Here is a 27,733-nt window from a genome sequence, read left to right as displayed (position 1 = left end):
AGCAAATCTCATCCAATCCTGTTCAGCCATTCTCAATGTGTGCCTGTTTTTTAGCTCATATTTGATATGTATATTGTTATGTAGGTCATTTTCCCCCACACCCATCATGACCTGAGTTCAATTAGTCTAGAACATTCTCAAGGTCACTGCCCTTAAGGACCTCACAACCTTGAATTCAATTAGTCATGTTTGGAATGTTCTGGAAAGTTAATTAGTTGTGTAAGAGACATAATTTTAGAACAGTAATTAGCATGTCAATAAAAGTTCTAGATTGTTCTTATATGCCCACATGTGTATAAAAGGACGTGCACAGCTTCCAGTCAGACTTTTTGGATCGTGTCTCTTGTGTGTTACTAAACTCCAGCAGTAGTCATTCTCAAGACTTTTCAAGACCTTCACTGCCAACGCTGGATTTATACTGTGGACTTTGTGCAACTTCAAGCCTGCAAGCCAAAGGACTGTTCATTCATACGACAGACTGTTACAACTCTGAGACTGGAGCTTTGCCGTCCTAGCTGAGATAAGTAGTCTGTACACTTTTAAAGCTTGTACTCTATCCCTGACTTAGCAATTAGTTTTATTTTCGTAATAAATTTTGTTTAAACGGAAACTGCTGAGTTCACCCTTTTGTTCTTTTTCTCTGCACGTAACAATATGAATACCAAAAAGAGCTTATATGGTGAGTCGATGGCGTCTGTATGTCTGTATGTATGTATGTGGGTATGTATGTGCGGATATATTTCCATCACACGCAAAGGCTCCCATACTGCCAAAGCTACCATCTCAGTATTTGGTGTACAGGTAGATGCGTGCAGAGAAAACGAACAAAAGGGTGAACTCAGCAGTTAACGTTTAAACAAAATTTATTACGAAAATAAAACTAATTGCTAAGTCAGGGATAGAGTACAAGCTTTAAAAGTGTACAGACTACTTATCTCAGCTGGGACGGCAAAGCTCCAGTCTCAGAGTTGTAACAGTCAGTTGGATGAATGAACAGTCCTTGCAGGCTTGAAGCTGCACAAAGTCCACAGAAAAATCCAGCGTTGGCAGTGAAGGTCTTGAAAAGTCTTGAGAATGACTACTGCTGGAGTTTAGTAACACACAAGAGACACGATCCCAAAAGTCTGACTGGAAGCTGAGCACGTCCTTTTATAAAGGCATATAAGAACAATCTAGAACTTTTATTGACATGCTAATTACTGTTCTAAAATTATCTCCCTTACACAACTAATCAACTTTCAAGAACATTCCAAACATGACTAATTGAATTCAAGGTTGTTAGGTCATCAAGGGCAGTGACCTTGAGAATGTTCTAGACTAATTGAACTCAGGTCATGATGAGTGTGGGGTAAATGACCTACATAACACACCCCCTCTTCAAAAAAAGAAAATTTTTCAAAGAAAAATCTTTCTTTACAAATGTAATCTTGAAAAGGATTTAAGTACTCAAATTTTGTTTTACTCTAAAGTAAAATTTCTTGAAAGTGAACAACAATAAAATTTCTTGAAAGTGAACAACAATAAACTCTAAATACGAGAGAGACAGTCTGCAATTAAATTGTCTCTGCCTTTGATATGTCTAATGTCAAGATTAAACTCCTGTAACATTAAACTCCATCTTAGCAATCTCTGATTTTTGCCTTAAATTTCTGCAGAAAAACAAGAGGGTTGTGATCAATATAAACCACTATTGGCTGATTTGAAGAAGTAACATAAACTTCAAAATGCTGTAAAGCTAATATCAAAAATAAACACTCTTTTTCAATTGTAGAGTAGTTTCTCTGAGATTTGCTAAATTTGCAAAATTTGTTAAAAATAGCAAACAAGATGATCTGTCCCATGACTATCCTCTTGCAATTTGGTATTGGAAAACTCGAAATGGCACTGAACTTGGCATAAAGTATGCATGGCAAAGTCCGGTTATTTTTATTGAGTTCGATAAAGTCATTGTTCGGCAAATACTTGGCTTCCTCCTGGAGATATTCCGCTTTCGCAGGATTCAGTCCGTCTGGATGTTGTTCCACTGGATTACTGTCGCAGACATCTTCGGTGTGATAGATGATGTTTGTCCTCGTTGAAATATCTTGGAACAAATGTTCATGGATTGGTTCTTTCAGCTGTTGTTGTTGTTCTGGCTGGAGGTGTGCCAACTTTGTAGACTCCAGCTTCTCCAGGATTTGTGAGTTCTGAAGCTTGACCGAGCCCAGCTTTGAGTTTAGAGTATTTTCACTCAAGTCATTTCAGTATCACTATCTTCATAATGGTTTGAACTGACTGCACTGACAGGCTGAGTTATAGTAGGATTATCCCTATCCAAATATGGCTTAAGCATATTTATGTGACATAGCTGTTTTTGTTTTCGCCTGTCAGGTGTTATTATGATGTAATTTAAATCACTTAATTTCTTATCAATTAGGTATGGCCCAAAGTAACGAGCATGGAGTGGTTTGCCAGGAACCGGAAGTAGAACAAGAACTTTTTGACCTGGTTCAAACTTCCGTTTTGAGGTGCTTTTATCATATTTGGTTTTCATTGACTGCTGAGATGACTCAAGATTTTCTCTGGCTAATTCACATGCTTTAGAGAGTTTCGTACGAAAATCTGACACATATTGCAAAATATTCAGACAATCATCATCGTCTGATAGGAATTTCTCTTTAACGAGCTTAAGTGGGCCACGGACTGTATGTCCAAATACAAGCTCAAATGGGCTAAAACCAAGAGACTCCTGAATTGACTCTCTAACAGCAAAGAGCAAAAAATAAATTCCTTCATCCCACTGCTTCTCTGTGTCAAAACAGTAGGTCCTAATCATGTTTTTCACAGTTTGATGAAATCGCTCGAGAGCACCCTGACTTTCTGGATGATAGGCGGAGGACCTATACTGTTTAATGCCTAGCTGATCCATTACTTGTTGAAAAATACCAGACATAAAGTTGGAGCCTTGATCGGACTGGACACATTTAGGGAGGCCAAACAAAGTGAAAAATTTGACTAAAGCTTTCACTATAGTCTTTGTCTTTATATTTCTCAGTGGTATGGCTTCTGGGAACCGAGTTGATGTACACATAATTGTCAACATGTACTCATTTCCTGATCTTGTTTTTGGTAGGGGCCCAACACAGTCTATTAGTATCCTACTAAATGGTTCTTGAAATGCAGGAATTGGCTGTAAAGGGGCCTTTGGAATGGTCTGATTCGGCTTTCCTACCATTTGACATGTGTGACAAGTTTTACAGAAATATGCTACGTCCTGCCTGAGATTAGGCCAATAAAAGTGACTGAGAATTTTATGATAAGTTTTCCTTACTCCCAAATGACCAGCCCAGGGCGTTTCATGGGCCAGGCGCAATATTTCAGCACGATAGGGCTTTGGAACCACAATTTGATGTTTTATAGCCCAATCGTCATCAACCAAAACATCTGGAGGTCTCCATTTACGCATGAGAATACCAGATTTTGTATAATAGGAAACAGAGCTATCTGAAGTTTTATCTTCATCATCTACCCTGTCAAACAAACACAAAATATCTGGGTCTTTGTGTGTGTTCTGCAATGAGATTTGATCTAGAAAATGTCTGACTTTGGTCAGCAGAAGTTTTACTGGAAGTTTCAAATCCACGAGGGATAACGGAATGATCCGTGTCAAACACCTGACTGAGAAAGGTGTCATTTAAGTCAACGTCTGTGACATTATTTTGAGAGTATTTTGATTCTCAGAAGTTTTCTTTGACATGGCTCGAGTAATGGCACATGAAGGAAATAAATCGGGTATCTCTTGTTCAATTGGCTCTGGATCCTGATCTAAACTAGGATTATCAGTCACAAGTGGATTAGTAATGACCTTGTCCCCAGCAAGGTCGTTTCCAAGAAGAAGGTGAATCCCTTCAAAAGGCAAAAAAGGCCTAATACCTAAAGCCACAGGTCCAGAAACAAAGTCCGAAGACAAATAGAATTATGGAGAGGAACAGGAATGTAGTCATTACAATCTAACTAAAATACTAACTAATCTAAAAACTAAACTAAAACACACTACTCTCTAAAAAAAATAAAACTAAATAAACTTAAACTAATCTAAAAAAAAAATCTAAATAAAAATCTAAAAACTAAATCTAAACTAACTAAAAAAACTCTAAATCTAAAACTATACTACTAAACTATACTACTAATAATCTAAAAAACTAAAAACAAAACTAAACTAAAAATACTAAAAAACTAAACTAAACTAAAAACAATCTAAAAAATCTAAAAACTAAATAAACTAAAACTACTATCTAAAAACTACTAAACTAAAATAACTACTAAAAAACTACTAAACTAACTAACTAAACTAAATCTACTAAAATCTAAATAAAAAACTAAAACTAACTAAAACTAAAAAAAACTAAAAAAAATCTAAAACTAAAAAAAAAAAAAAAAAACTAAAAAAAAAACTAAAAAAACTAACTACAAACTACTAAATCTAAAAAACTAAAAAAAAAAAAAAAACTAAAACTAAACTAAAAAACTAAAAAACTAAACTAAAAAAAAAATAATAATCTAAAAAACTACTAAACTATCTAAAAACTAAAAAATAATCTAAAAACTACTAAAATCTAATCTAAAACTACTACTAAACTAATCTAAACTATCTACTAATAAAACTATATCAACTAACTAATCTAAAATCTAACTAAAACTAAATCTAAATCTACTAAACTAACTAAAACTAAACTAAAACTACTAAACTAAACTACTAAACTAAAAAAACTAAATCTACTAAAAAATAACTACTACTAAAATCTACTAACTACTACTAACTAACTACTAAATCTACTAAAAAAAATTACTAAAACTAAAAACTACTAACTAAAAAACTAAAAACTAAATCTAAAACAAAAAACTACTAAACTACTAACTAAACTAAACTACTAAAAAAAAATCTACACTATCTAAATACTAAACTAAACTACTATCAAAAATCTAAACTACTACTAATAAAAAACTAAAAAAATCTAAACTAAAATACAAAAACTAAAAAACTAAAAAAAAACTAAAACTCTAAAAAACTAACTAAATCTACTACTAAACTAACTACTAAAACTAACTAAAATAACTAATAAAAATAATCTAAAAATCTAACTACAAAAAACAAAACCCCTTAATAAGACTTTAGAACCTGAAAATGACTTTTCAGAAAACGGCAGGGTATCTGCCAACAAAAGAAGACTGGGAAGCCCCGGTATCTCTTAAAATTTTGACAGGGGTAGCGGAAGAGAAATCACTAGAAAGTGATATAAAACCATCATGAATAAATGGTTCGAAAATACCCATAATGCTATCTTGAGAAGAATTGACCTTGACCTCATTAATTGGGGATGAGAGGGGTTTAACCTCAGAAAATGTGTTGCACACATTATTAGACTCTATCGAGTTGATGAAGAAATAAAGCCGGTGGGCTTAGATCCACTTTGACCACTTTGACCTTCACGTTTTCTTTTCAATTTGAAACAATCTGACATTAAATGGCCGTCTTTCTTACAATAATTACAAGAAAGTGTACCGAACTGTTTGTCAGAAGGAGATTGAGACTTGGGATTTGATGATGTGGAAGTGTTACTTGAATTTTGTGAACTGTTGTCATTTGATTTTCTACTGTCCTTTGAGAAATTCTTGGATGAAAAGGAGGAGTTAAATTTCCCTGCATTGTTTCTGTATGAAAAGGACTGGGATGGTTTGTTGAGAAAGGACGATTTGTGGGTCAATGAATAATCATCTGCCAAACGTGCAGCAACCTCCAATGTATCTGCCTTTTGTTCATTGATAAACGTCTTGATGTCACTCCGAATGCACCTCTTAAATTCCTCAATCAAAACAAGTTGTCGTAATTTGTCATAATTCTGACTGACCTTTTCCGAAGAACACCAATGGTCGAACAGTTGTTTTTTTGTTCGAGCAAATTCAACGTAAGTTTGAATCCCAAATTTCTGACGGTAAGCTTCAGGCACCAATTCATAGCCCTTGAGAATTAATTCCTTTACAGAATCATAATTTGAAGCCTGCTCTACTGACAACTGAATGTAAATTTCTCTGGCTTTACCCACCAAAGCACTCTGCAAAAGCATAGACCAGGACTCCTTAGGCCAGTTCAGACTCTGAGCAATTTTCTCAAAATGAAGGAAATATTTATCAACATCCTTTTCTTGAAAGGGGGAACTAACCTGAAATGCTTAGTGATGTCAAACTTGTCTGAAGGAAGAATTTTCCTGACTGTCCAAGCTCTAAACGTTTTATTTCTAACTGCAGTCGGTGTTCTGCTAATTCTCTTTCCTTTTCTTTTTCCTCTCTTTCTTTCTCCCTTTGTCTTTCTTCCATTTGCAATTCTTTTTCTTTCATTTCCAATTCCCTCTCTTTCTGTCTTTCTTCCATTTCTAACTGCATTTGTATTTTTTCTTTTTCTAATGCCTGTCTCTCCTTTTCCATTTGTAATTCTTTTTCTTTCATTTGTAATTCTTTTTCTTTTTCTAATGCCATTTTTTTAGCTCGAAATCTGCCTGTATTTCCAATTCTAATTTTTTGAGTTCAAAGGAAGACTCAGGCTCATAATCTTTTAAGGCAGACTCCTCAAAATGGCCAGAATTAACTAAATGTTTTGCAATCTTGAACTGTATTTCTCGCTTGCGCATAGATCTTTTGACATCTACTTTAAGGAAATTGGCCAGTGCTATGAGGTTGTCTTTTCTGAGGGAATTAAATGTGTCCTGATCAAGGTCATCCATAAATTCGTCTGGCTTGAATTCCGCCATGATTGAATTTAGCTGAGTTCACAGTATACAGTAGTTTTGAAAAGGTAGGCAAAATGTTGTCAAACGGCTCAAAATGTTCGTCTCCCGGACGAGCCCCCAATTTGTTACGTGCAGAGAAAACGAACAAAAGGGTGAACTCAGCAGTTAACGTTTAAACAAAATTTATTACGAAAATAAAACTAATTGCTAAGTCAGGGATAGAGTACAAGCTTTAAAGTGTACAGACTACTTATCTCAGCTGGGACGGCAAAGCTCCAGTCTCAGAGTTGTAACAGTCAGTTGGATGAATGAACAGTCCTTGCAGGCTTGAAGCTGCACAAAGTCCACAGTATAAATCCAGCGTTGGCAGTGAAGGTCTTGAAAAGTCTTGAGAATGACTACTGCTGGAGTTTAGTAACACACAAGAGACACGATCCCAAAAGTCTGACTGGAAGCTGAGCACGTCCCTTTTATAAAGGCATATAAGAACAATCTAGAACTTTTATTGACATGCTAATTACTGTTCTAAAATTATCTCCCTTACACAACTAATCAACTTTCCAGAACATTCCAAACATGACTAATTGAATTCAAGGTTGTGAGGTCATCAAGGGCAGTGACCTTGAGAATGTTCTAGACTAATTGAACTCAGGTCATGATGAGTGTGGGGTAAATGACCTACATAACAAGGTAGATGCAGGGGTTGAGATATGACGTTGTTCAACTGAACATGTCAGTGTCAAAAATATGCAAATGAGGTAAGAAAAAGGGGAAATCCTGCAAATGTGCAGGAGTGGTGGCAGTAACTGAAACAGCCCACACATCTGAGTAGGAGATTTTTTGACCTTTAACCTATTTGTATGCAGTGTGCCTATTATGTGTGGGAGTGGTGGCAGTAACTGAAACAGCTTATTAGTCATTTCCTGTCATTGTTTATAAACTGTGACATATTAACAAACCTGCTCAAACCATGGATGTCTATTTTTGTACATCCATGGTTGAAACATTCTCTGCTATACATGCTGCTGTAACGTTGACCTCCAGTAACTAAAGTTTCAGACCTTTTACTTTTGTCATTCTTGTTTTTCTGGTTTAAGGTGGTTGGAAAGGCTAGAGCGTCTCGCAGTTATAAACTTCAATAAAACTATTAAAATATAAAAGTAGTCAACATTCTCTGTGGAATAAAAAAAACTAGACATTTGGGGTCAAAGGCATTGCAGAGTTATAGCCTGTTGAAACTTCTGAAAAACTGACCAAATAAGAAGTTGGGGAGTCCTTAGTGTATTAACTATGGTAGAGGTCCCCTAGCTTTTTTAATAAATGTTTGAAAAGGGAAAGTCATTATTTGCTGTTTTTCAGGAAAGTTTGACAAGGCAGTGCTTGCATTCAGAGTGAGTGATTGCTATTGTAAATGCATTTTTAGATTCTTTGAGTGTCAAAGAGGTGTCAAAAGTGAGATTAACCAAAAAGACTGCTCTGTGACTTCAAAAGAGGGGTGCAAATATGGCTTGTTTTCAACATTTTTGACAGAATAACAGTTTTCCTACATAATTTTATGCCAATTTAATCCAACCTATGAAATGAGATATGGACATGGAATTTTTACAGCCTATTAACAAGGTTACAGACAAGATGACTATGGCACAATTTTCCTGTATTTGAAGTACTTTTTGAAAAATCACATTTTGAAATTTGAAAGAATTTTTAAATAATTTTTTGATATGTAAACCCATGTAAAATCATAAAAACAAATTTTATTTACAAATCCTGCAGTACACATATTACAATTAATAGTGTCAACATATTTATAACTAATTTGGTAATATTAAGTACTGACCAGTTATTATTAAATTCAAATATGTAAAAAAATATGAAAAATTAATTTTTAATATTTACTGGTGTCATATTTCAAAATCATGGCTGCAAATATACAATTTTTATATTCTTTGGAGAAAGAATAAAGTAAGGGAATTATCCTGAAAATTTGAACTGAATATCTTGATTCTAACACTTGAAACTTGACATTAACTATAAGAAAAGAATTGGCGCAAAAATAGCCTTTCCAGCCACCTTAAATATTTCTTGCGTTTTTCTGGTTGTACTGTGCAGAAATCATTGTCATAACATCAACGTAGAATTTTCCTGCACTGAACAGACAGAAACAACACTTATTGTTGATCTTTAGTATGTACCAATTCCGATCAAATTTGAGCGATACCGTATAATTGCGGTATTTTTTTTATCTGAAATAACTAATTATGCAAATGAGCATGAAATATGCAAGCCACACCCACCAAAAACTAATCAGTTCTTGCCATTCTCAAACTCAATCCATGTACCAAATTTGATTCTGATCCGATACGCCATTCTTGAGATACCACACCAACAGATACACAGACAGACAGACAGACATACAGACAGACATAGCTGCTACATCAGCCCACATGGCTGAACACGTGAGCTAAAAATGTATCTCAGTGCAAAATGTGCAGAATAACAATGCAGTGTATACATGTCGTGGCTGTAATTCTTGGGTGTCAACATGGAGTTAACAAACTGAACAAAAACACTGAAAAAAATCAGAAAATGTTACACTTACTTGCCTTTAACATTTAAATACTTATTGTTAACATATATTTGCTCATGCACATCAATGACTGTATGTACAACCTTCAGAAGTCAATTCAGAGTTACATTTAGTTAAGTCAATGTCCCTGCTTGATGTACATAGCACATGGCTAAAATGCATGAGGGGGATGACTGGTCTTTGCAATGCTGCAAGCTAGCCACTGCCTTCTCCAGTATTAATTTCCATCAATTCATCATGGCACATACTATGGTATAGAGATGCCACAGAATGACCAGGACTGGTGGGTGGGTGCATCATGTGGGCCTTCCTAAAACAGATCCTGATTCTTGATTGTTTAATATATAAAAACAGCGTCAATGACACTGTAGCTCCCATCCTGGACTATTTAGTGTTTGTTCTCTGGTAAGATATTTGAACATGTGTGAAAGGGATAAAGTGCATGAAGTGAAAATACTTAAATGTAATGTACTGGAGACAGTGAAATATGTTTAATAAATTAATGTATTTATTCAGAATATAAAATGGAAAAAATACAGAATTAGATATATCGAATACTGTGATACAACAATTAACTCAACAAGTCATTTACAATGACATAGTCCCCACTTGTAATAGGAGTATTAGTCTTGATGGGGCAGGAAAATGTGGTCATTAAGAAGTATCACTGGAGTGTATATGTTGAGATCTATGGGCACATAGGTCTATGTCGTTGTTCCCAATTTGAAACACATGAGGCATGTCTAAGTTATGGTTCTAAATCGGGAAAAAGATCAGACCTCTAGCAGTACTGGCCAGCCAAGAAATACATATGCGCATTATAAATGGACGTACAAGATGTGACATCTTAAGGTCTAATATCCTATCAAATTGGAGGGTATAGAACTTGTGGTTACTGAGATATGCTTAATATGTATAATCAAGGTCAAAGGTCATCGAGGTCACATGACATTTTGAAAAAAAAAATTATATGCTAATTTATCCCTATATGCCAAAAATCAGATCTCTAGCTCTATTCGCTTGCCAAGAATTAGATGTGTACATAATTAATGAGGTAAAGCGTGTGTTGTCATAAGGTCTCCCATCCTACTAAATACAAAGGACATAGCACTTGTGGTTACTTATTTATTGACATAAACATATATTTTAGGTAAAAGGTCATCGAGGTCACATGACATTTGGTCAAAAAATTTCTCTCCTATAGTTATCCCTATATACCAAAAATCAGACATCCAGCTCTATTGGCTTGCTCAGAATGAGATATGTGCATAATTGTTGAGGTACAGCATGTGGTGTCATATGGTTTCCAATCATACCAAATATGAAGGGTGTAGCACTTGTGGTTACTGAGTTATGGACAAATATGTATATTTGAGGTCAATGGTCACCGAGGTCACGTGACATTTTGTCAAAAAAATTGTATTGCTAAGTTATCCATATATACCAACAATCAGACCTCTAGCTCTATTGGCTCGCTCAAAATTAGATATGCACATAATTAATGAGGTACAATATGTGGCGTCATAAGGTGTCCCATCATACCATACATGAAGGGTGTAGCACTTGTGGTTACTGAGTTATGGACAAATATGTATATTTGAGGTCAAAGGTCACCGAGGTCACATGACATTTTGTCAAAAAAATTGTATTGCTAAGTTATCCCTATATACCAAAAATCAGACCTCCAGCTCTCTTGGCTCGCTCAAATTAGATATGCGCATAATTAATGAGGTACAATATGTGGCGTCATAAGATGTCTCATCATACCATACATGAAGGGTGTAGCACTTGTGGTTACCGAGTTATGGACAAATATGTATATTTGAGGTCAAAGGTCACCGAGGTCACGTGACATTTTGTCAAAAAAATTGTATTGCTAAGTTATCCCTATATACCAAAAATCAGACCTCCAGCTCTCTTGGCTCGCTCAAAATTAGATATGCGCATAATTAATGAGGTACAATATGTGGCGTCATAAGGTGTCCCATCATACCATACATGAAGGGTGTAGCACTTGTGGTTACTGAGTTATGGACAAATATGTATATTTGAGGTCAAAGGTCACCAAGGTCACGTGACATTTGGTCAAAAAAATTGTATTGCTAAGTTATCCCTATATACCAAAAATCAGACCTCTAGCTCTATTGGCTCGCTCAAAATTAGATATGCGCATAATTAATGAGGTACAATATGTGGCGTCATAAGGTGTCCCATCATACCATACATGAAGGCTGTAGCACTTGTGGTTACTGAGTTATGGACAAATATGTATATTTGAGGTCAAAGGTCACCGAGGTCACATGACATTTTGTCAAAAAAATTGTATTGCTAAGTTATCCCTATATACCAAAAATCAGACCTCTAGCTCTCTTGGCTCTCTCAAAATTAGATATGCGCATAATAAATGAAGTACAATATGTGGCGTCATAAGGTGTCCCATCATACCATACATGAAGGGTGTAGCACTTGTGGTTACTGAGTTATGGACAAATATGTATATTTGAGGTCAAAGGTCACCAAGGTCACATGACATTTTGTCAAAAAAATTGTATTGCTAAGTTATCCCTATATACCAAAAATCAGACCTCTAGCTCTATTGGCTCGCTCAAAATTAGATATGTGCATAATTAATGAGGTACAATATGTGGCGTCATAAAGGTGTCCCATCATACCATATATGAAGGGTGGTAGCACTCGTGGTTACTGAGTTATGGACAAATATGTATATTTGAGATCAAAGGTCATCAAGGTCACATGACATTTTGTCAAAATATCCGAGATGTCTGCGTGAACGGATGGACTCGCGGATGGACGAACAGACGGACATGACCCAATCTATAAGCCCACTGGACTTCATCCATGGGGACTAAAAATTGTGTCACTGCATCCTTTTTGCAATATGAATACGATGAGAAACTAAATTTTTATTTTCCGTGGCCTTATACATGGGAGTCTATGGAGATCTGCCTAATACATGGGAGTCTATGGACGTGTAAACTAAAAATATGCAAATTTCACCACGATTTGCCCAAATTTGGGAAAGGTCATTCCTATGCACTTCCATACCAAGTTTCAAATCAATCGGACTTGTGGTTTCAGAGAAGAAGATTTTTTGACCAAAAATGGGAGAAAATTACAAAAAAATTCATGAAAAATAGCAAGTCCAAGATACTGACCCAAGATGTGCACAATCATTTCATGTCAGCCCAAAGTACTTACATGCCAATTTTTCATGTAATCTGCTCAGTGGTTATTGAGTTTTTTCAATTTTGACTGTTTTTTACATTTTTTCACTTAATTTGCATATTTTTGGCAATGACAACTTCATTTGAACAAAATCTCATCTACAGCCCATCATCCATGTACACACCAAATATCAAGATGAAATGTACAGCAGTTTTGGAGTTTTTGATGTTGACGGACAGACATACAGACATACAGACATACAGACACACAGACATACATACATACAGACATTTCCCTAGCCTATAAGAATAGCTTCCATTGCCATATATACATATGGCTATGGGAGCTAAAAACCAAGGAAAATGTTACCTCTACCTCCTTTAACCCTTTCACCTCCATGGTTTGTCCCAAATCCATTGTTTTCTATGGTAAAGTTGGACCTGTATACAGGGAACTGGGGGTGAAAGGGTTAAACAGTTTGTGTAGATCTTTTGAAATTCACTTTGCTGGTTTGAGATGTTCGCATTCAGAAACATCAACTTTTACGTTGTGACAAAATTAGCTCAGCTTTTCAGAATATCAAAAAAATCTGCAGAAAACTCTTCTGGTTGTTTTAAGTTTGAACTTTGGTTTTCAGATACCAGGCATTCCAAGGAATTTGCGGTTTTATGTAACTTTTAAAGAAACTTGTTAAAGGTGCAGGTTTTTATAAGCTTTAAATCTGTGCATATTGACTAACTGCACAAATTTCAAAGGAGAAGACAGAATTAAAATTACATAGACAGTCAATGTCAACAACCACAGAAGTTTTAAAGGGACAAAGTCCCCCTTTTTACAGTTTCCTGAAGCACTATTAGCTTTTTGTGGTCTAAGATAGTTAGCAGTAATATACTTGTAAGTAAATAGAATACTTGTACAAATCATGCATGCTCAGGTTTCTGCTCATTCATGCCATATATCTTATGCAGCAGATTAATTAGCAGCTTTATTGGCCATAATTAACTGCCATGGGCAGCAGCTCCAGAGACTACTGAATACACAGTCTACAGTGTACATATTTTTTTCCGTGTCGGCTAGGTAGACAACATTATTTTTTCCTGTAAATGGCCGGCAGCACATTTCCTTTTGAAAATTCTACAGTCCGTCCCCCAGAAATCAAATGGTCTACCCCTAACATTGCACAGTAATGCTGGTCACAGTACTGCCTTGGCAGTCTCTCTGAGCAGTTAGGCCAGAAAGAAAAAATAAATTGTTCATCGGAATCGCCGCTTCTACTTTGGCCAATTTGAAGATTTTTTTATTTCAGCAAATTCATACTTTTGCATTGCAAATACTTTAGTACCACTGCTGGAAGCACCCTACACTTCGTTGGGTTTTCGTGGGCATGTGGGATTCTGAATGAGACTTCTGACGTGTCTGCACTGAGCTCTGTCAACATGTTGTTGCGACGTCTGAATTGTGCAAATCACGACACAAACAGGGTCAATTTTTGTCTGAAATTTCTCAGTTTTGTCAAGGTTAGTACACCATGACTATTGATTTGATCACCAGCCTTGTCTGCATCCCGGCAAAAACATCTGCTTTCATCTTCTCTCACACACATACATCTGTTTGAATATAGATAGACAGCAAAATCAAAGAACACGACAAATTCACAAATCACAGTTGAAAAATTAACTATAAACATTTTTAATTGATACAAAGTACACTAATACCTGTGAAATGCCATCTGAATTGATAAAAATGTCAGCCTGTATTTCAGTTGTTCTCAAAGCGGACAGTGAAGTGAAGATTTTGATTTCATACGCTACACAGAAATAATAGCTCTAGGCAAAACCGTCAATTTTTTCATACTTGAATTTTACAGAGTTGTCAAAATTTCTGCAAGGACTTAGGAACAACGGGACCTAAGAGAAGCCATAGTACATTTCCACACAATCCTAGGGATAATGTGTCTATTATACATTGCAAAAGGCCCCCTAAGACAGCTATGACAGGCATTGATTACTATCACTGTGAAGATGAGTCCTGTGCTCTTCTGGTGTCGAAATATTTTTCCATTGACCATGGGGAATACTTTACTCACTGAAATACTGAAATTCAAATACATATTTCTGATTGAAAACAGCAGTTTTCTTATTATTGCATGTTCAGCGAACAAATGGAAACCTCAAATTCATCAAAACAAACTCAAAAACACGTGCTCATTGAAGTCTATTTTGACGTGAAAAGTCTACAATTCTGGACAGTAACATCACACATCACTGGGAAGCACCGATGAAATCAGTTACAAAGCATTCTGGGTAGATCACAGATAAAACATTCTCACATACGCAACCCCTCTAAAAATATTCCCTGTAAACCTATCATTGTTCCCTGATTCATTCTATTGTTTTACACGTGACATCATGACATTGAAGATGGCGGAGGCTTGTAGTGATTCCGGCATCTCTCATGAAATACCTGTGAATGTAAAGACACAATTTGACTAAAACAGATGGAAATGAGAAGTGTATTTAGAAATTTGCACTCTGTAAAAAGTATGTTCTTAAAATATGAGTGTAGTCTCAGTGGCCCCTGTACCACTTCAACCTCTGTCCTTTCAATAAATGGGAGGGGGGGGGGGGGAAGAAAGGAAGGTGAACAGATAATTGATGATTTCCTGAGACCAGACCATTCACTGTTCATCCTGTGCTTCTGCTGTGCTTCCTATCAGATACTCCACAATTCTCTGATCTCCTCAGTCTGTTGTATCATGTGTACTTACCTTCAAACTTCTATCTTTCACAACTTCTTCTATTGTAAGTTCACTCTGCATTAATCTCAGCTATAAGGAAATAAAGGTACATTAGGTACTGCGGGCGAGAAATGCTAAGTGACTGGAACCAAGAAGAGACTTCTCTGATCACACATAAATGACTATATGTCACCTCATTCACAATTTTGAGCTCTCTGTTCAGACTGATAAATCTGATCACACCTTAATTTAGAGCCACAGCTGTCATTTCTCTGTAAATTTCAGTTGTTGTTGTTTTATGAACATTCAGATAAAAACTAACACTACCACTATCATGTAAGGTAGCCATCAATGGACGTATGTATGCACACCTTACCTTGTGCTGTTCATTTCTTAGTCTCTTGAGTACATCAAAATTTGTTGGGTTTTTCTCTCGGTCTTCTCGACATTTATTCACAGAACTCGATGTCTCGGCTATGCATTTCTTGATAGCTTTTTCCCTTGTGCCATATGCAACTAGAAGCTGAAAGCAGAGAACACACACAGGCAAAGTATACACTGTGTCGCAAAAAATTGTACGGAAAATTTGGATTTAAGAGCAGCGCTGGTAAAGAAAGGCAGTCAGTAACCAATTACTTTGCGTTTGTACATCATTCAAGAAGTCTTTCATAATCAATTACATCATTCCAAAGCTATGGCATAAGACTTTTTGAGCAGTGAGTCTTATCTAAAAGTTTGTCAGCCAAATAAATCCATTACTCCTTTTGCAAATTGAAATCATTAAAACAAAATATAATTCAAGGACTTAAATTTGAAAATTTCAGCTCATAGTGACTGACTTAGGATAGTGAGCTACCCTGAGAGAAAACATGACCAAAAACATAAATAACAATTGTAATCAATTGAATGGATTTCAGCTACAGTTTGTTGCCTGGTAAAACCTTAGTCTTACGATGATTTTGAAGAAAAGTGCTAATTAGGATATGTTTCTCCTCTTAATACATCATCTAGGGCATAGGGATCAGTAAATGGCCAGAAAAAGATAAATAATTCCTTATTTTGGTATCAAATAATTAATAAATCATGATTCCAAAACGCAGTAGTATGCAGTCTTTCATTGCTTGCTGTTATATTGTCTCTGGGCAGAGAACTAGGTAGCAACCCAGTGGAACTCGTCAAAAATCATGACATCACAGTACACAGTCAAGTCTTCCACTCATGCTATACATCTACACTTTACAGCTGTGACCTAAATACAACTTTGTTTTGACTGTGTTCTATGATGTCATAGTTTTTGGCAAGTTTCAAGGTTGAGGGCACACTATCTCTGGTGTGTGCGTACATAAAATTAATAAATTACACTTGTAATACGCATAATCTCTGAAAACAGAACTCAAGGAGAACAAATGACAAATTGCACTAGGCAAAAGGAAATTTTGAAACATAGCCATTGGAGATTAGGCAAATGAAAGAGGTTACAATCAATGTTTAAAAAGATAAGTCTTAAGAGGATGGCGGAGGGAAAGGGCAGACTTAACATGATGAAGGTCAGAGGGAAGTTTATTCCAATAATGTTGGGCCAACGAATGTGAAAGATCTCTCGCCAAAAGTCTTTGTGGAAACTCTTTGGATAATGAGAAGTCAAGGATCTGACGAAAAGCGGAGTTATCTTTTTGGAGTGTATTGATGTAGAATTCAAAGAGATATTGTGGTCCTGTGCCCACAACTGAATTGAAGCAAGTTGATACAACTTTGCAGTGAATGCAAGAACTAATAGGCAGCAAGTATAGTTTTTGTGAGAGGGGCTGGACATGATCGTATGTGGCTAGGTACCGGTATATCCCCTAATACTGGGACAATGCATGATATAGTGGCAAGCGGGGAAACATGTGCACACTACTACTTTATGAAATCATGATTTATTATTCATTTGATGCTATAGGGGGGGGGATAATTGATTTTTTCTGCTCATTTACTAATCCTGGTTTTTGGGGGAGGCACTCAACCAATGTTGACATACAATAGTACATGGTAACCAAAAGTCTATTTGTGTCTTACTCACATCTCCATATAACTTTTTACAGGTTTCTTTGGCATCAACTTGTCCAGCAAAGGAATCTGTTGGTACCGTGGTATTAAGGGCATAAATTATCTTGTCATCTATCATTCTCAGAGTTTTCATTGTCTCCTGAAAGAAAATAAGTCGTTAAAATGGATGGATGTATGAATTCAACATTGATGATTGACAGCTACATAGCAGAGGCATCATGGCTGTGCTCCAAGGATAGATACTTGACTCATTATCACAGGATGGTAAAATCATGAATAAAAGACCTTGGCAGGATGTAAGGGTTACACCACAGAATAGAGATTTTACTTTTCTTGCTTGTTCCTTACTAAGGAATGATGGGTACATCACCAAGTCTTTGGATTTTCTCACAATGCCTCCACCAGGAGGGGGTTCTGTGGACTGCTTCTTGTGGGAAGGTGCAAGGAATGAACAAAATGAAATCATAAATTATATCATACCAGTATATTAATGGTGCAAATACAGCGATCTGATTGGTCGAGACGCGAAAAGACCCGTGGTATATTGGCGATATACCACGGCTGGCATACGCACAAGCTCTCAGCTTGAGCAAAACTCAGTTTATGACGTTCCACACCAGAATTTCAATATACTGTTATGATATAATAGCAATAAATCACACCCAGCGACGGTATACCACTCGATTTTGACCAGTTCACTTCATGTATGTACTCGCTATCGCTTGTGCATATGTGTCGTGAACTGGTCAAAATCTTGTCACAGTGGTATACCATCGCTGGGTGTGCTTTATTGCTTCAATATATAAATGCTGTAAAAGAAACGTGTAATTCATTCCTTGGTACATAACAGTGTGTGTTATGTCGATGTGACTCCTGGTGATTGGCAAAACATGACTTTCTCTCTTTAAACTCTTCACCCCAGATTCCCTGTAAACACATCCACACTCACCATTTACAAAAATGGGTGTGGGCCAAACCATGGTTGTAAAAGAATTAAAATATCGCAAACAGTTTGATTCTGTTAAAATCACCCTGCAAGATGGAGTAAAGAAAATCTGTCACTTTAAAAACTTTAGATGCATTTTCCATCTCTGAGGAAAACATAGGAAAGAGTAGAATTCCATAATGATAAAACCGTGTAATGATGCTCTCTTCTGGGGCTGACTATGTGCTTGATAAACATTAAACATTTTTTTCTAACCATGTAAATAATCAGCTGCTTTACATTTAGGGTATCCATGGTTTTACTGAGTGAGTGGGAAAAGTGAAGTTTGTGTCTGTATGTGTTTTTCCAATTTCCCACTAATACACAGGAAGTTCGGAAATGTAAGTTCACTGATAAAATACAGAACCCAGCTAACGTCCATTATAATTTGCCATGATGTAGAAAGTAGATAAATGATGAGTAAAAGTACAAGTCAACTGATTTATACGGTTTCAAGGTAGAGCACAGGCTCGTGGAACTTGTCTCACCGAGTCCTTATGATCAATTTGTATGTATTGCCTTCACCAGCACGGTTTACATTTCAAGCTACAAATTGCATTGCACGTAAGAACCAGATAACCGTTTCAGATACCAGGCATCATGAACCACTGCTCGAACATAGAACATGGAGGCGTGCGTCTACCCACACGGGACTGTGCATGACTGTGCTCATGCGAAGTGCATGAGTCCATGACCCAAGTTTGCGCATGTTACGTGATCTGCAGCGGACGCCCCAACGCGTGCGTTGCGGCCATGGTTATGCACCACCGTCTGGTATGACAAGCCAACCACTATCTTGGTAATAGGTTGTAATACATTCATTTCTCTCAGTCTACATGTACGCCAAAATTATAGGCGCACTGATCTCACCTGAAATTGCATAAAGTCATCGCAGGACACGCTCACCTCGCCGGCAGCAGCCATTTTGAATTCGTCTTGATATTCTAATTCCAATGGGGGTGAACCATATCATTTTCATCACAATTAATGCAATTTATGGAATATAAAACAGTGCTTTTCTGGAAATTAAGGGAGAATTTGCGCAGATGATTAGTTTTTTCCCTTTCTATCTCTCTAAATATGTCTATAACAGGAGTTATATGCAGAGAATGGTTGTGCTCTCCCTCTGGCTCTCCCCTTGTCACAACTATGGAAGACCCCGGAAATAAGTTTCGTGAGTTGGCTATGAAGTCTCGCTATGCGCCATGCCGATCTCGTGAGAGATTGCTCGGAACGCATGCGCAATATTGAATTTTCCGTGAATTCACTGACACGCTGGGATAATCGCGGAAAACCAGAGGAAAAAAGTGAGTTTGTAACGTTTCTTTTCATTTTATTCAATATTGTATGTCTTCCACAGTTAATACACTTGCCTGGAGCCAAAACGGCTAATCTACTATTTTCAAGTTTGGCCGCTGGGCAACGTAAAACACGACCTATGTGGTTACAAAGAATAGCTCGTATGTTCTCTCGGTATTTGCGATGCGCACATCTGATGTCGTAATGTTATCCAAATTCGTTGAATATCAAACGCCGAAGAAAGTGAAGCTGTGTTAACATGTTTCAAAAATTGAGGTAATATGCAGAGTTGATATGTTGAAGAACATATGCCGCAAATCACGAAGTTCATGTATTATTTGAGAACCGAATGAAAGAATCGTTTCTGAAAGTGGAGCAATGATAATTCATCATGACCAAACGACATTTTTATTCATTGAGAGTTGAGTTTAAGGTCAATCAGAGAACCCCTAGCCCCTTTTCGGTCTGTTTCTCTGCCACGCCTTTAGAATCGGTAATCTACATGACGCCTTATTCCCTCGATGTCAATACATTTTTGTGATTCTTTCGGAGAGGTTTCGTTTGTGGTAGAGTCGTAATCACCCCAACATAGACCACATCACATCCTGTCTGTCTATCGGTTCAGTGGTTCACGACGACCTCGGAATCGGAGTCGTTTCAACGCAATGCGACATCTGAAGACCCAAAAAGAGAACTTAAGATGACTGCGCATATGTTGGCTTGTTTTGGTACCAATTTTATTAAGGTCATCAAGGCGGTATTATTTATGAGAAATTCTCTGTAAAGTAATGGAATAATGGTCAACCATCTTTTCAAAGTTCACAAAAGCCCAGATTCAGGTCATATAGGGTAACAAGTCGATTGACAAATAGTGTGTGTCAAAACTTAAAGCATATTGTAGGGTTGAATAACGAAGAAAGAATGAAAATGATAGACTTTAAAATAAATTGGTGATTATGTGTTCTTCTGTATCATTATTCTGTCTGTCTTCTTGTCATGCTTCATGCATAACTTAGGTGATAATTAGTTTCCTGTTACTATGTCAGTTTCTATCGTATCTCGAACCCTCTGACAACAGGTACACATCCCATTGATTCAGCAGTGATTTAATATGAAGTGTAAGTAGGTCTGAATTAGCATTTGATAGACGGAAGGATATTCACAGAGAGTTGTCTACTGTTTATTTAAACCAAGAGGAAGTAATGACATTAGTGATGAAGCTTGCTTTCATCTTGACTGAGTGATATAAATAATGAAGGAAGCCTTTTTGATTTATTACTTTGCAAAAAAATATAATTCGGAAACACATAGGGCAACAAATTATGAGTAAAAAAAACTTTCTAACGAAAACATACATATTGTGCACATGCTTACAGTAGTACATGTGTTTTTTGTTAACTTTCAAATCACAGATAATGTGATTTTATGTAAACTGTCCATTTTTTATTAGTTTTTTTTTTCGTTTGTGAAATCATCAATGTGACAGCACTGATGATTGATGTCTCTCAGGTTAAGTAAAGTATACTGACATTTGTTTTATGAGTATGGGGCCCTACGCTACATGTAGTTTGCATAGGCATTGTAATTGCTAGAGTGTACAAGTATCCACTGCCAGTGGTCTGCATGTTATTACATTTCAGTAAAGTTGTATGCCAGACATGTTGGGGTGTGCTTTCATAACCCATTTCCTGCAAAGTCCATATATTTCACCATCAGGTCAAGTTGATTAATCAGAAGCAAAACATTACATGTACCATATGGTGCATTTTAACAAAGACTTGAAGATTTAAAGGTCCCGTGTGAAGACAGAGATACCGTAAACATGACTTTACGACTTTGGCTGCTTTAACATACCAAACAAAGTGGGTACATATGGTTTTGGCTCAATACTGCTTTTTACTGACTTGGTAGATGAGGAATGATACTGTCTGGCAGGTTAGGGATTATAAATATGCAAGAAAGTTGCAGTGATTGCATGTATCAGACATGATTATGAATATGAAGAATAACCAATAATCTCGTTCCACAGAAACCTTTGAAAGAAGCCACCGTGCTTCGCTCCACGAGAGAACTCCAACTAAAAATGTTAATGTCATACAAGTGGTATTGTCATGTGAACTGGCAAAGTATTCAGTAACAGTACTGGGTTCACAAGTGCAGTGAGTGAAAGGACAACAAAATTCGCCTCAAGTTGGAGTGCAATAACCACAAGCAACACTTTAACAGTGATTTCTGTCGTATATTTGGTACTTTTTCTGTTGTTTATACACAGAAAGCTTCAGCATTTCAAAACTTAACATATCATCAACATCCTTCTCAGTCCTTACAGAGCGACTTAGTTTAGTCATCTGCAAATACCGCCATGAATATTACATTTCTGAATTCTCATTGGCTCATTCAGCCACACCCATGATTTTTATTGGTTCCAGATTACATATGTAGTTCTTGTGTGTACAAATGAGAGGTTCTTGAGCTTCTTAAAATCATTTGTGCATGAGTGCAGTTTTTGCTGGGCAATCTAATGATACAAGCATACATCTGAGCAAGTGCAGGAAAGATTGTAATTATGAAGAAGGTATGGAAATGAGGCTTGTTGGAAAGTCTTCAAGATGACACTTTTCCTGAACAAATGAACAAAAAATAGTTTTAGAATTGTTTGTACTCATTTATGCAAAGAAATGGAGTAACATAAAGTATTTGTTCTACTGTAAGTATCAATGGATTCTGCATGCCCTGTTGGACATAAACGGTTCATGCATTTTCCCAGGGCCTGTTGATTTTGTTCTGGTCATATTTTTTCAATGTTAAGTTCTCACTAAATTATAAAAGGAAACTTGAATAGTGAGCAGGGATTATACAGCGTTGTAAAAACCATGAACCGAAAAAGGCTTGCAACAAGATAAACATAGTATACTTTAGCACATGTATAATAAGGGAATGAAAATTTATTTTGTTTGTATTGTCCATGGTGCTCAGTTTATCTCTGTCATTTTACTGCAGCTTGTATCTGGGTCAGCTTCAATTTCTACAGCCCTTGCCTGGCACTAACATTACATGTACCTTATATCTTTTTGTTTGTTGTCCAAATAATAAAAGTCTCCAAAATACGAAACTAGACAAAATTTATCTTGATGGTCAAGTTTGAAATAGCCAATCATAATGTGATTTTTTTTTAGTTAGTTAGCTAGTCTACATTTTGGGCTACAAGACTGCATGCAGACACCCATCCATTTTGATATGAAGTCTAGAGTCTCTCTTACGCTTTAGAAGTCCACAGTTCTCAGAATATATAGAAAATCACAAATATTTCATTGTTTGAAAAAATGAAATGCTTTATAAGCAAAAAATGTTCCTGAATGAAATGTTCAGAAATTAAAGCATAAAAATTACTTGTAATGTGTCTTAATATGCAAAGCATTGTTTCAAATAGTAAAACTGACAGAAAATGTTGGGTACCGTTTCAACAACATACATGCCTTCAATAGTTTCATAACTACCACGGAACCATAAATTCTATATTGTTTCAGTTCATGTGAAGATAGCTGTGATTTACATATTGCTCTAGTGTTGGAGAGCTTTCAGATATTTTTGTACCATTGGTGAGGAGCAGAGGAAACATTTTTTTAATCTCATACTTTGTATATACCAGTATGTCTCATTCCTGTTACATGTTCATCCCTGCTGTCTCATTGACCTCCTAAAGGGTATCACAGTGTACATGATAATAATTTATCACAGATCTCGATGGACATACATTAGTAAAATTTCATTTGATTTTGGGCAGTAAACAATATTACTATCATGCCAGAGTGCACAAGATTAATTGGCCATGTATTTTGTAATTTGTCAATGTACCCAGTACACATACTTGCTGTTTTGATCAGTTCATATTTGATGGAACAGCTCCATGCAGGTAACTTTGACCTTTATGGACGTGTTTACTTCCTGTTCAGTCGGATGTCCTTCAAACATTGTCAATTCATGATAATATCAGAAGTAAAGTGGAAAATTTGAATTATGATCAACTCTGCTTCTCAAACTGGCATTGTTCGGACAACTTCTTTGTGTGAATTTACCAATTCCATCAACAGTGAACCAAATGTCATGTTCGCATGTTCAATTTACTGTCATAACATTTCCTCATAAGACACTTCAATTCAACATTGAGATTCTGTAAATTCAAGTTATGATTTTTTTATCGGCAAGATAACTTTAATCCTATGAACTACCAGTGTATTTAAACTATATACTGTGAGCTGTAATTATAGTCAGACTGTCTTCATGGCCAAAATATGTAAATTGTGCACCTCTCCACATCATTCCGTATTCAGTGAATGCAGTTGTGATGCACATGACCTCATTTCTCAGGGGAAAATGTCAAGACAAAATACATCCGTATACTACAAGGACAAGCCACCCTTGTGGGCAGTAACATGCTGTATGTAGGTCAGAACTGCTGCCATGCAGTAGAGTGTGTGTTAAACTTATTCTGTTGGAAATTGTTCATCTTGGTAAAACTTGTGTGTATCATGTCAGACATTTCAACATCAGAATTGGTCAAACCCTGTATGGATGGACCTTTTTCATTTGGAAATGGGGGTCAAAGGTTCAGTTTAGGGAATTTCTTTACATGCATATTGTGGTACTTTACACTTCCCATCTCCGCTGTCCTGATTCACTGAATATAAATCTATATGCGGGTCCTCCTACACTAATCTAAACAAACTGGCTAGACCACAGTGTGATGTCATTTGGGTCAGTCTGCGGCAGTGACCTGTCAGTCAACTTCCCCAGCAATCATGGTGACCTTAACCACTTCACTATCTAAATTTGTGGTGTATGTTGTCAATAGAAATTGTAGTTTTTGCTTTAAATAAAGTGGTATAATTTAGTTAGCCATTAACCTTCCTCAGAAACCCCATGTTCATGATTGCCATGTTATAGGGTGTGACTGTCCAACTGATCACTGAAAAATGCAGTGGATTAAATACATGTGTGTAAAGGAGCATTTTAACTTGTATGTCCAGCTCAACACTTCAGAGATTGAAAATGCTAACATGACAATCTGTTGAAGCCCTGAAGTGAGAGCAGCCATGTAGTTGTCAGTGTGAAGTGGCTGTCCTTCATGTTGAACACAGCTAAACTTACAATTGAAACCTACATTGATATAGACCTTTGTCTGTCCTTGTGCCAAAAATTCTGTACAGAGATGTATGTGTTGGTCTAATCAGGCTTTTCAACATTTAGCATGCATACATCATTATTCAACACTATTCATTATACGATAATTTTTCCACATCAATCGATAGTGCATAGAAGAGTAATTAGTGTTATTCATGAAAAATAATCAGTATCTTGACAGAATAATTCAGCTGAAACTCTCTCTACTTGTCTTGATAGACATACATGTACCTCTTAGTCAGATCAGTTGTTTATATTCAAAAGGACAATTGTAGAGCATTTATGATGATTGACATGGCTTTGGAACTACTTGCCACTTGTAACAGATAATTTGCTGTTAATATTTGGTAGTGTGAATATTATCTGACATGCATGGTGGGTTGAGATTTCAATTCATTCAGAATTTTAGGCAAGGGACCAAGCATGGAGTTGTGTAGATACTGGATACAGCTGAGTTGCATTTAGTGTTTACAGATACTGTAGGTAATACTTACAGAATATGTGTTGATTATGAAATGAATTTTCCCCAATGTCCCACTGTAAATTGTCATGTCGACCGGTGTTGTGTAAGAGTTATCATTTGAATTAAGTACATTTACATGTAGGATGGTGAATCATTCATACCTTAATTGATTGTAAGGTATATGCTCTGAACAGTCACTTAAAAAATAACACATGCACTGTAGATAGATACCAAAATATTGTAAATAAAAGCAAACACACAGAAACATGACCATATGTACATGAAATAACAAAATGTGATTGAAAAACCTTTAGCCAGACAAAATTGGCTGAGTTGACAGTCTAAAGATCAAGTGTAAAATGTTTTAATCCAAATTTTGAACAACTCTGTCAAAAGCGTGGGTAGCAAGGTTATCATAAACTTGGCCTTGATATCTCAACATTTTGAGAAGGCAAGGTTATGTTACAATCTCTGTAATTATGTCCATAACCTTTTATTTGTAAAATGTCAAGCACTCAGAAAAATTTGGTTTTGTTTTTAATTTCAGTTGAAAATATTGACAGAAATTGAAATGGGGAGGCTCAGGCTGAAGTGAATTTTCTTGAACCCTAGCTACAGAAAGTTCACCTACATGCATTTACTCAGTACATGATACTTGCATTCATGCAAGTGTGATTCATGCTTCAAGGGTTAGCAACTGCAGGAGGAAAGGCCGTATTAAAACACAGAATCTATTAATTTTGATCAAAAACAGAATTCAGTTACTGTTTGACAGCTACTTCAGTTTTACTGGGAAGGCTACTGGCAGAGAATATAGTTCTAACCCACTTCATGATGAAGGGAGTAGTACCGTAAATTCTGTTCAGAAGAATTCATTTCGAGTACACAGTGACACGTGTGTGAAATTAAAACAGTTTGAAAGATTAGGCTATATTTGAAAATTGAGACTTTGGAAATCCTATGAAAACTATCCATGCTTTTGTATGAGAGTCACATATATATGGATACAGTCCCTCTTCTTGACAGATCAAGATGCCAAGAACCTTCTGTATCAGTCATGTCACTGTTCCATAGTCACAGAGGTCACTGATACAGTTTTGATCAACATGTATGGAATGTCCTTGATTATATCAGTGTTTGTTGCTTGGTATTTTTTTATATACAAAGGTACATAAACAAAGAGAATGTGCTTGTAAATTTCTGATAGGTAAGACTTGTTAATGTGAAATGATACGTGCAGCTGGCTCCATTAGTGTAGTGTGTGGGTGTAAAAACCAACCTCTTGCTTGCTATAGTTTTTCTTTCTGACAAGATTTATGTATTTGAGTGCTTTCTGTAGATACATCTTAAATCAGACATTGAACAGATGGTATGGTTCAGAACACCTTGATAGATTGCCTATTCAATGTACTGCCCATAAATTCTGTGAAAGCATCTTGCCATCTTTGTGAATATGAAGAAAGGGGAGGCTGGGAAAGGAAAGGTTACATTACATAATATAACATGCATAGAAGGCCACTTCATCACAGCTAAGTCTTTGTGTATTTTCTCAGTCAAAGTCATGCAAAGATATCTGCAATCTCTGTTTGTCATGCAAGGTTTAAAATGGTACGGCTATAAAAGTTTCTGGAAAAATATTTTTATTTTTGAAATTTTCCTTCGCAGAAGCAGGTTTCTGTATGCAAATGATTGTTGCATCTTAAAAGACATTAAAACAACGTATTTGTTATAACAGATAATAGTAAATCTGTTACAACGTGTAATTTTGATAAAGGAATAAAAGTTATGAATTTTAAATTTGTTTTGATTGGATTTTGACAAGTTACTAAATATTGTAATATTGTACAAAACATAGACAGGATTTAAATGCCCATCAGTTCATTCACCATTTTAATGTTCCTACAATTATTGATTTTCATAGATGACGAATGTTTTTTCTTGTATTATATTGAGGATATTTTCATTGGTAGTTTAAAATTTTCTGTTGTTTTTCGGGGACTCAAATGCTTCTAGTGTAATCTTAAATATCATTCAATGGTGTTCTCATGCAGATACATCCACCATGGCGAGTCCAAATAAAGACAACCTCCGACTGAAAGCTTACAAAAACAAAGCTCTAAATCCAGAAGAGATGCGGAGAAGACGAGAAGAAGAAGGTGTACAGCTTAGAAAACAGAAAAGAGAACAGCAGGTGAGTCCCATGTCAGCCAAGGTCATCATATCTGTGACCTTGCTCTGGTTATTGCCACTGACAACCCTGCCAGGTCATCATCTCTGTGACCTTGCTCTGCTTATTGCCACTGACAACCCTGCCAGGTCATCATCTCTGTGACCTTGCTCTGCTTATTGCCACTGACAACCCTGCCAGGTCATCTCTGTGACCTTGCTCTGCTTATTGCCACTGACAACCCTGCCAGGTCATCATCTCTGTGACCTTGCTCTGCTTATGGCCACTGACAACCCTGCCAGGTCATCATCTCTG

General features: G+C 36.4%; 3 protein-coding genes across 4 annotated transcripts in view; 1 reads left to right on the top strand and 2 right to left on the bottom strand.

Annotated features, from left to right (window-relative positions):
- Positions 1-27,733, bottom strand: part of LOC139142671 (protein disulfide-isomerase 1-like) — a 272,131-nt gene that overhangs the window by 104,526 nt on the left and 139,872 nt on the right. The gene's annotated exons all lie outside the window — the stretch shown is intronic.
- On the bottom strand, positions 14,211-19,359 carry LOC139142672 (protein MIX23-like). The gene is made up of 5 exons (XM_070712730.1): positions 19,179-19,359; positions 17,337-17,462; positions 15,651-15,797; positions 15,305-15,364; positions 14,211-15,000 (listed from the first exon to the last, which is right to left on the bottom strand). The coding sequence occupies exons 1-5, from the start codon at positions 19,230-19,232 to the stop codon at positions 14,944-14,946; spliced, it is 444 nt and encodes a 147-aa protein (XP_070568831.1). The 5' UTR covers positions 19,233-19,359; the 3' UTR covers positions 14,211-14,943.
- The window catches only part of LOC139142668 (importin subunit alpha-7-like), a 39,892-nt gene continuing 31,634 nt past the window's right edge, over positions 19,476-27,733 (top strand). For both annotated transcript variants that reach the window (XM_070712720.1, XM_070712719.1), the window contains exons 1-2: positions 19,476-19,615; positions 27,303-27,442. In XM_070712720.1, the coding sequence (XP_070568821.1) occupies positions 19,507-19,615; positions 27,303-27,442 (249 nt within the window). In that variant the 5' untranslated portion in view covers positions 19,476-19,506. The remainder of the gene's footprint in view (positions 19,616-27,302; positions 27,443-27,733) is intronic.

Source organism: Ptychodera flava, chromosome 10 (genome assembly GCF_041260155.1).
Source record: "Ptychodera flava strain L36383 chromosome 10, AS_Pfla_20210202, whole genome shotgun sequence".
Lineage (NCBI taxonomy): Eukaryota > Metazoa > Hemichordata > Enteropneusta > Ptychoderidae > Ptychodera > Ptychodera flava.
Note: the sequence above shows the minus strand (reverse complement) of the source record. Positions and strands in the feature narration are given on the sequence as shown.

Coding starts and splice junctions, on each gene's coding strand:
- LOC139142672 (XM_070712730.1), bottom strand. CDS start 19,232: ATGGCTGCTGCCGGCGAGGTGAGCGTGTCCTGCGATGACTTTATGCAA. Junction 17,463..19,178: donor ATGACTTTATGCAATTTCAG/GTGAGATCAGTG, acceptor ATTTTCTTTCAG/GAGACAATGAAAACTCTGAG. Junction 15,365..15,650: donor TAAGAAATGAACAGCACAAG/GTAAGGTGTGCA, acceptor ATTTCCTTATAG/CTGAGATTAATGCAGAGTGA.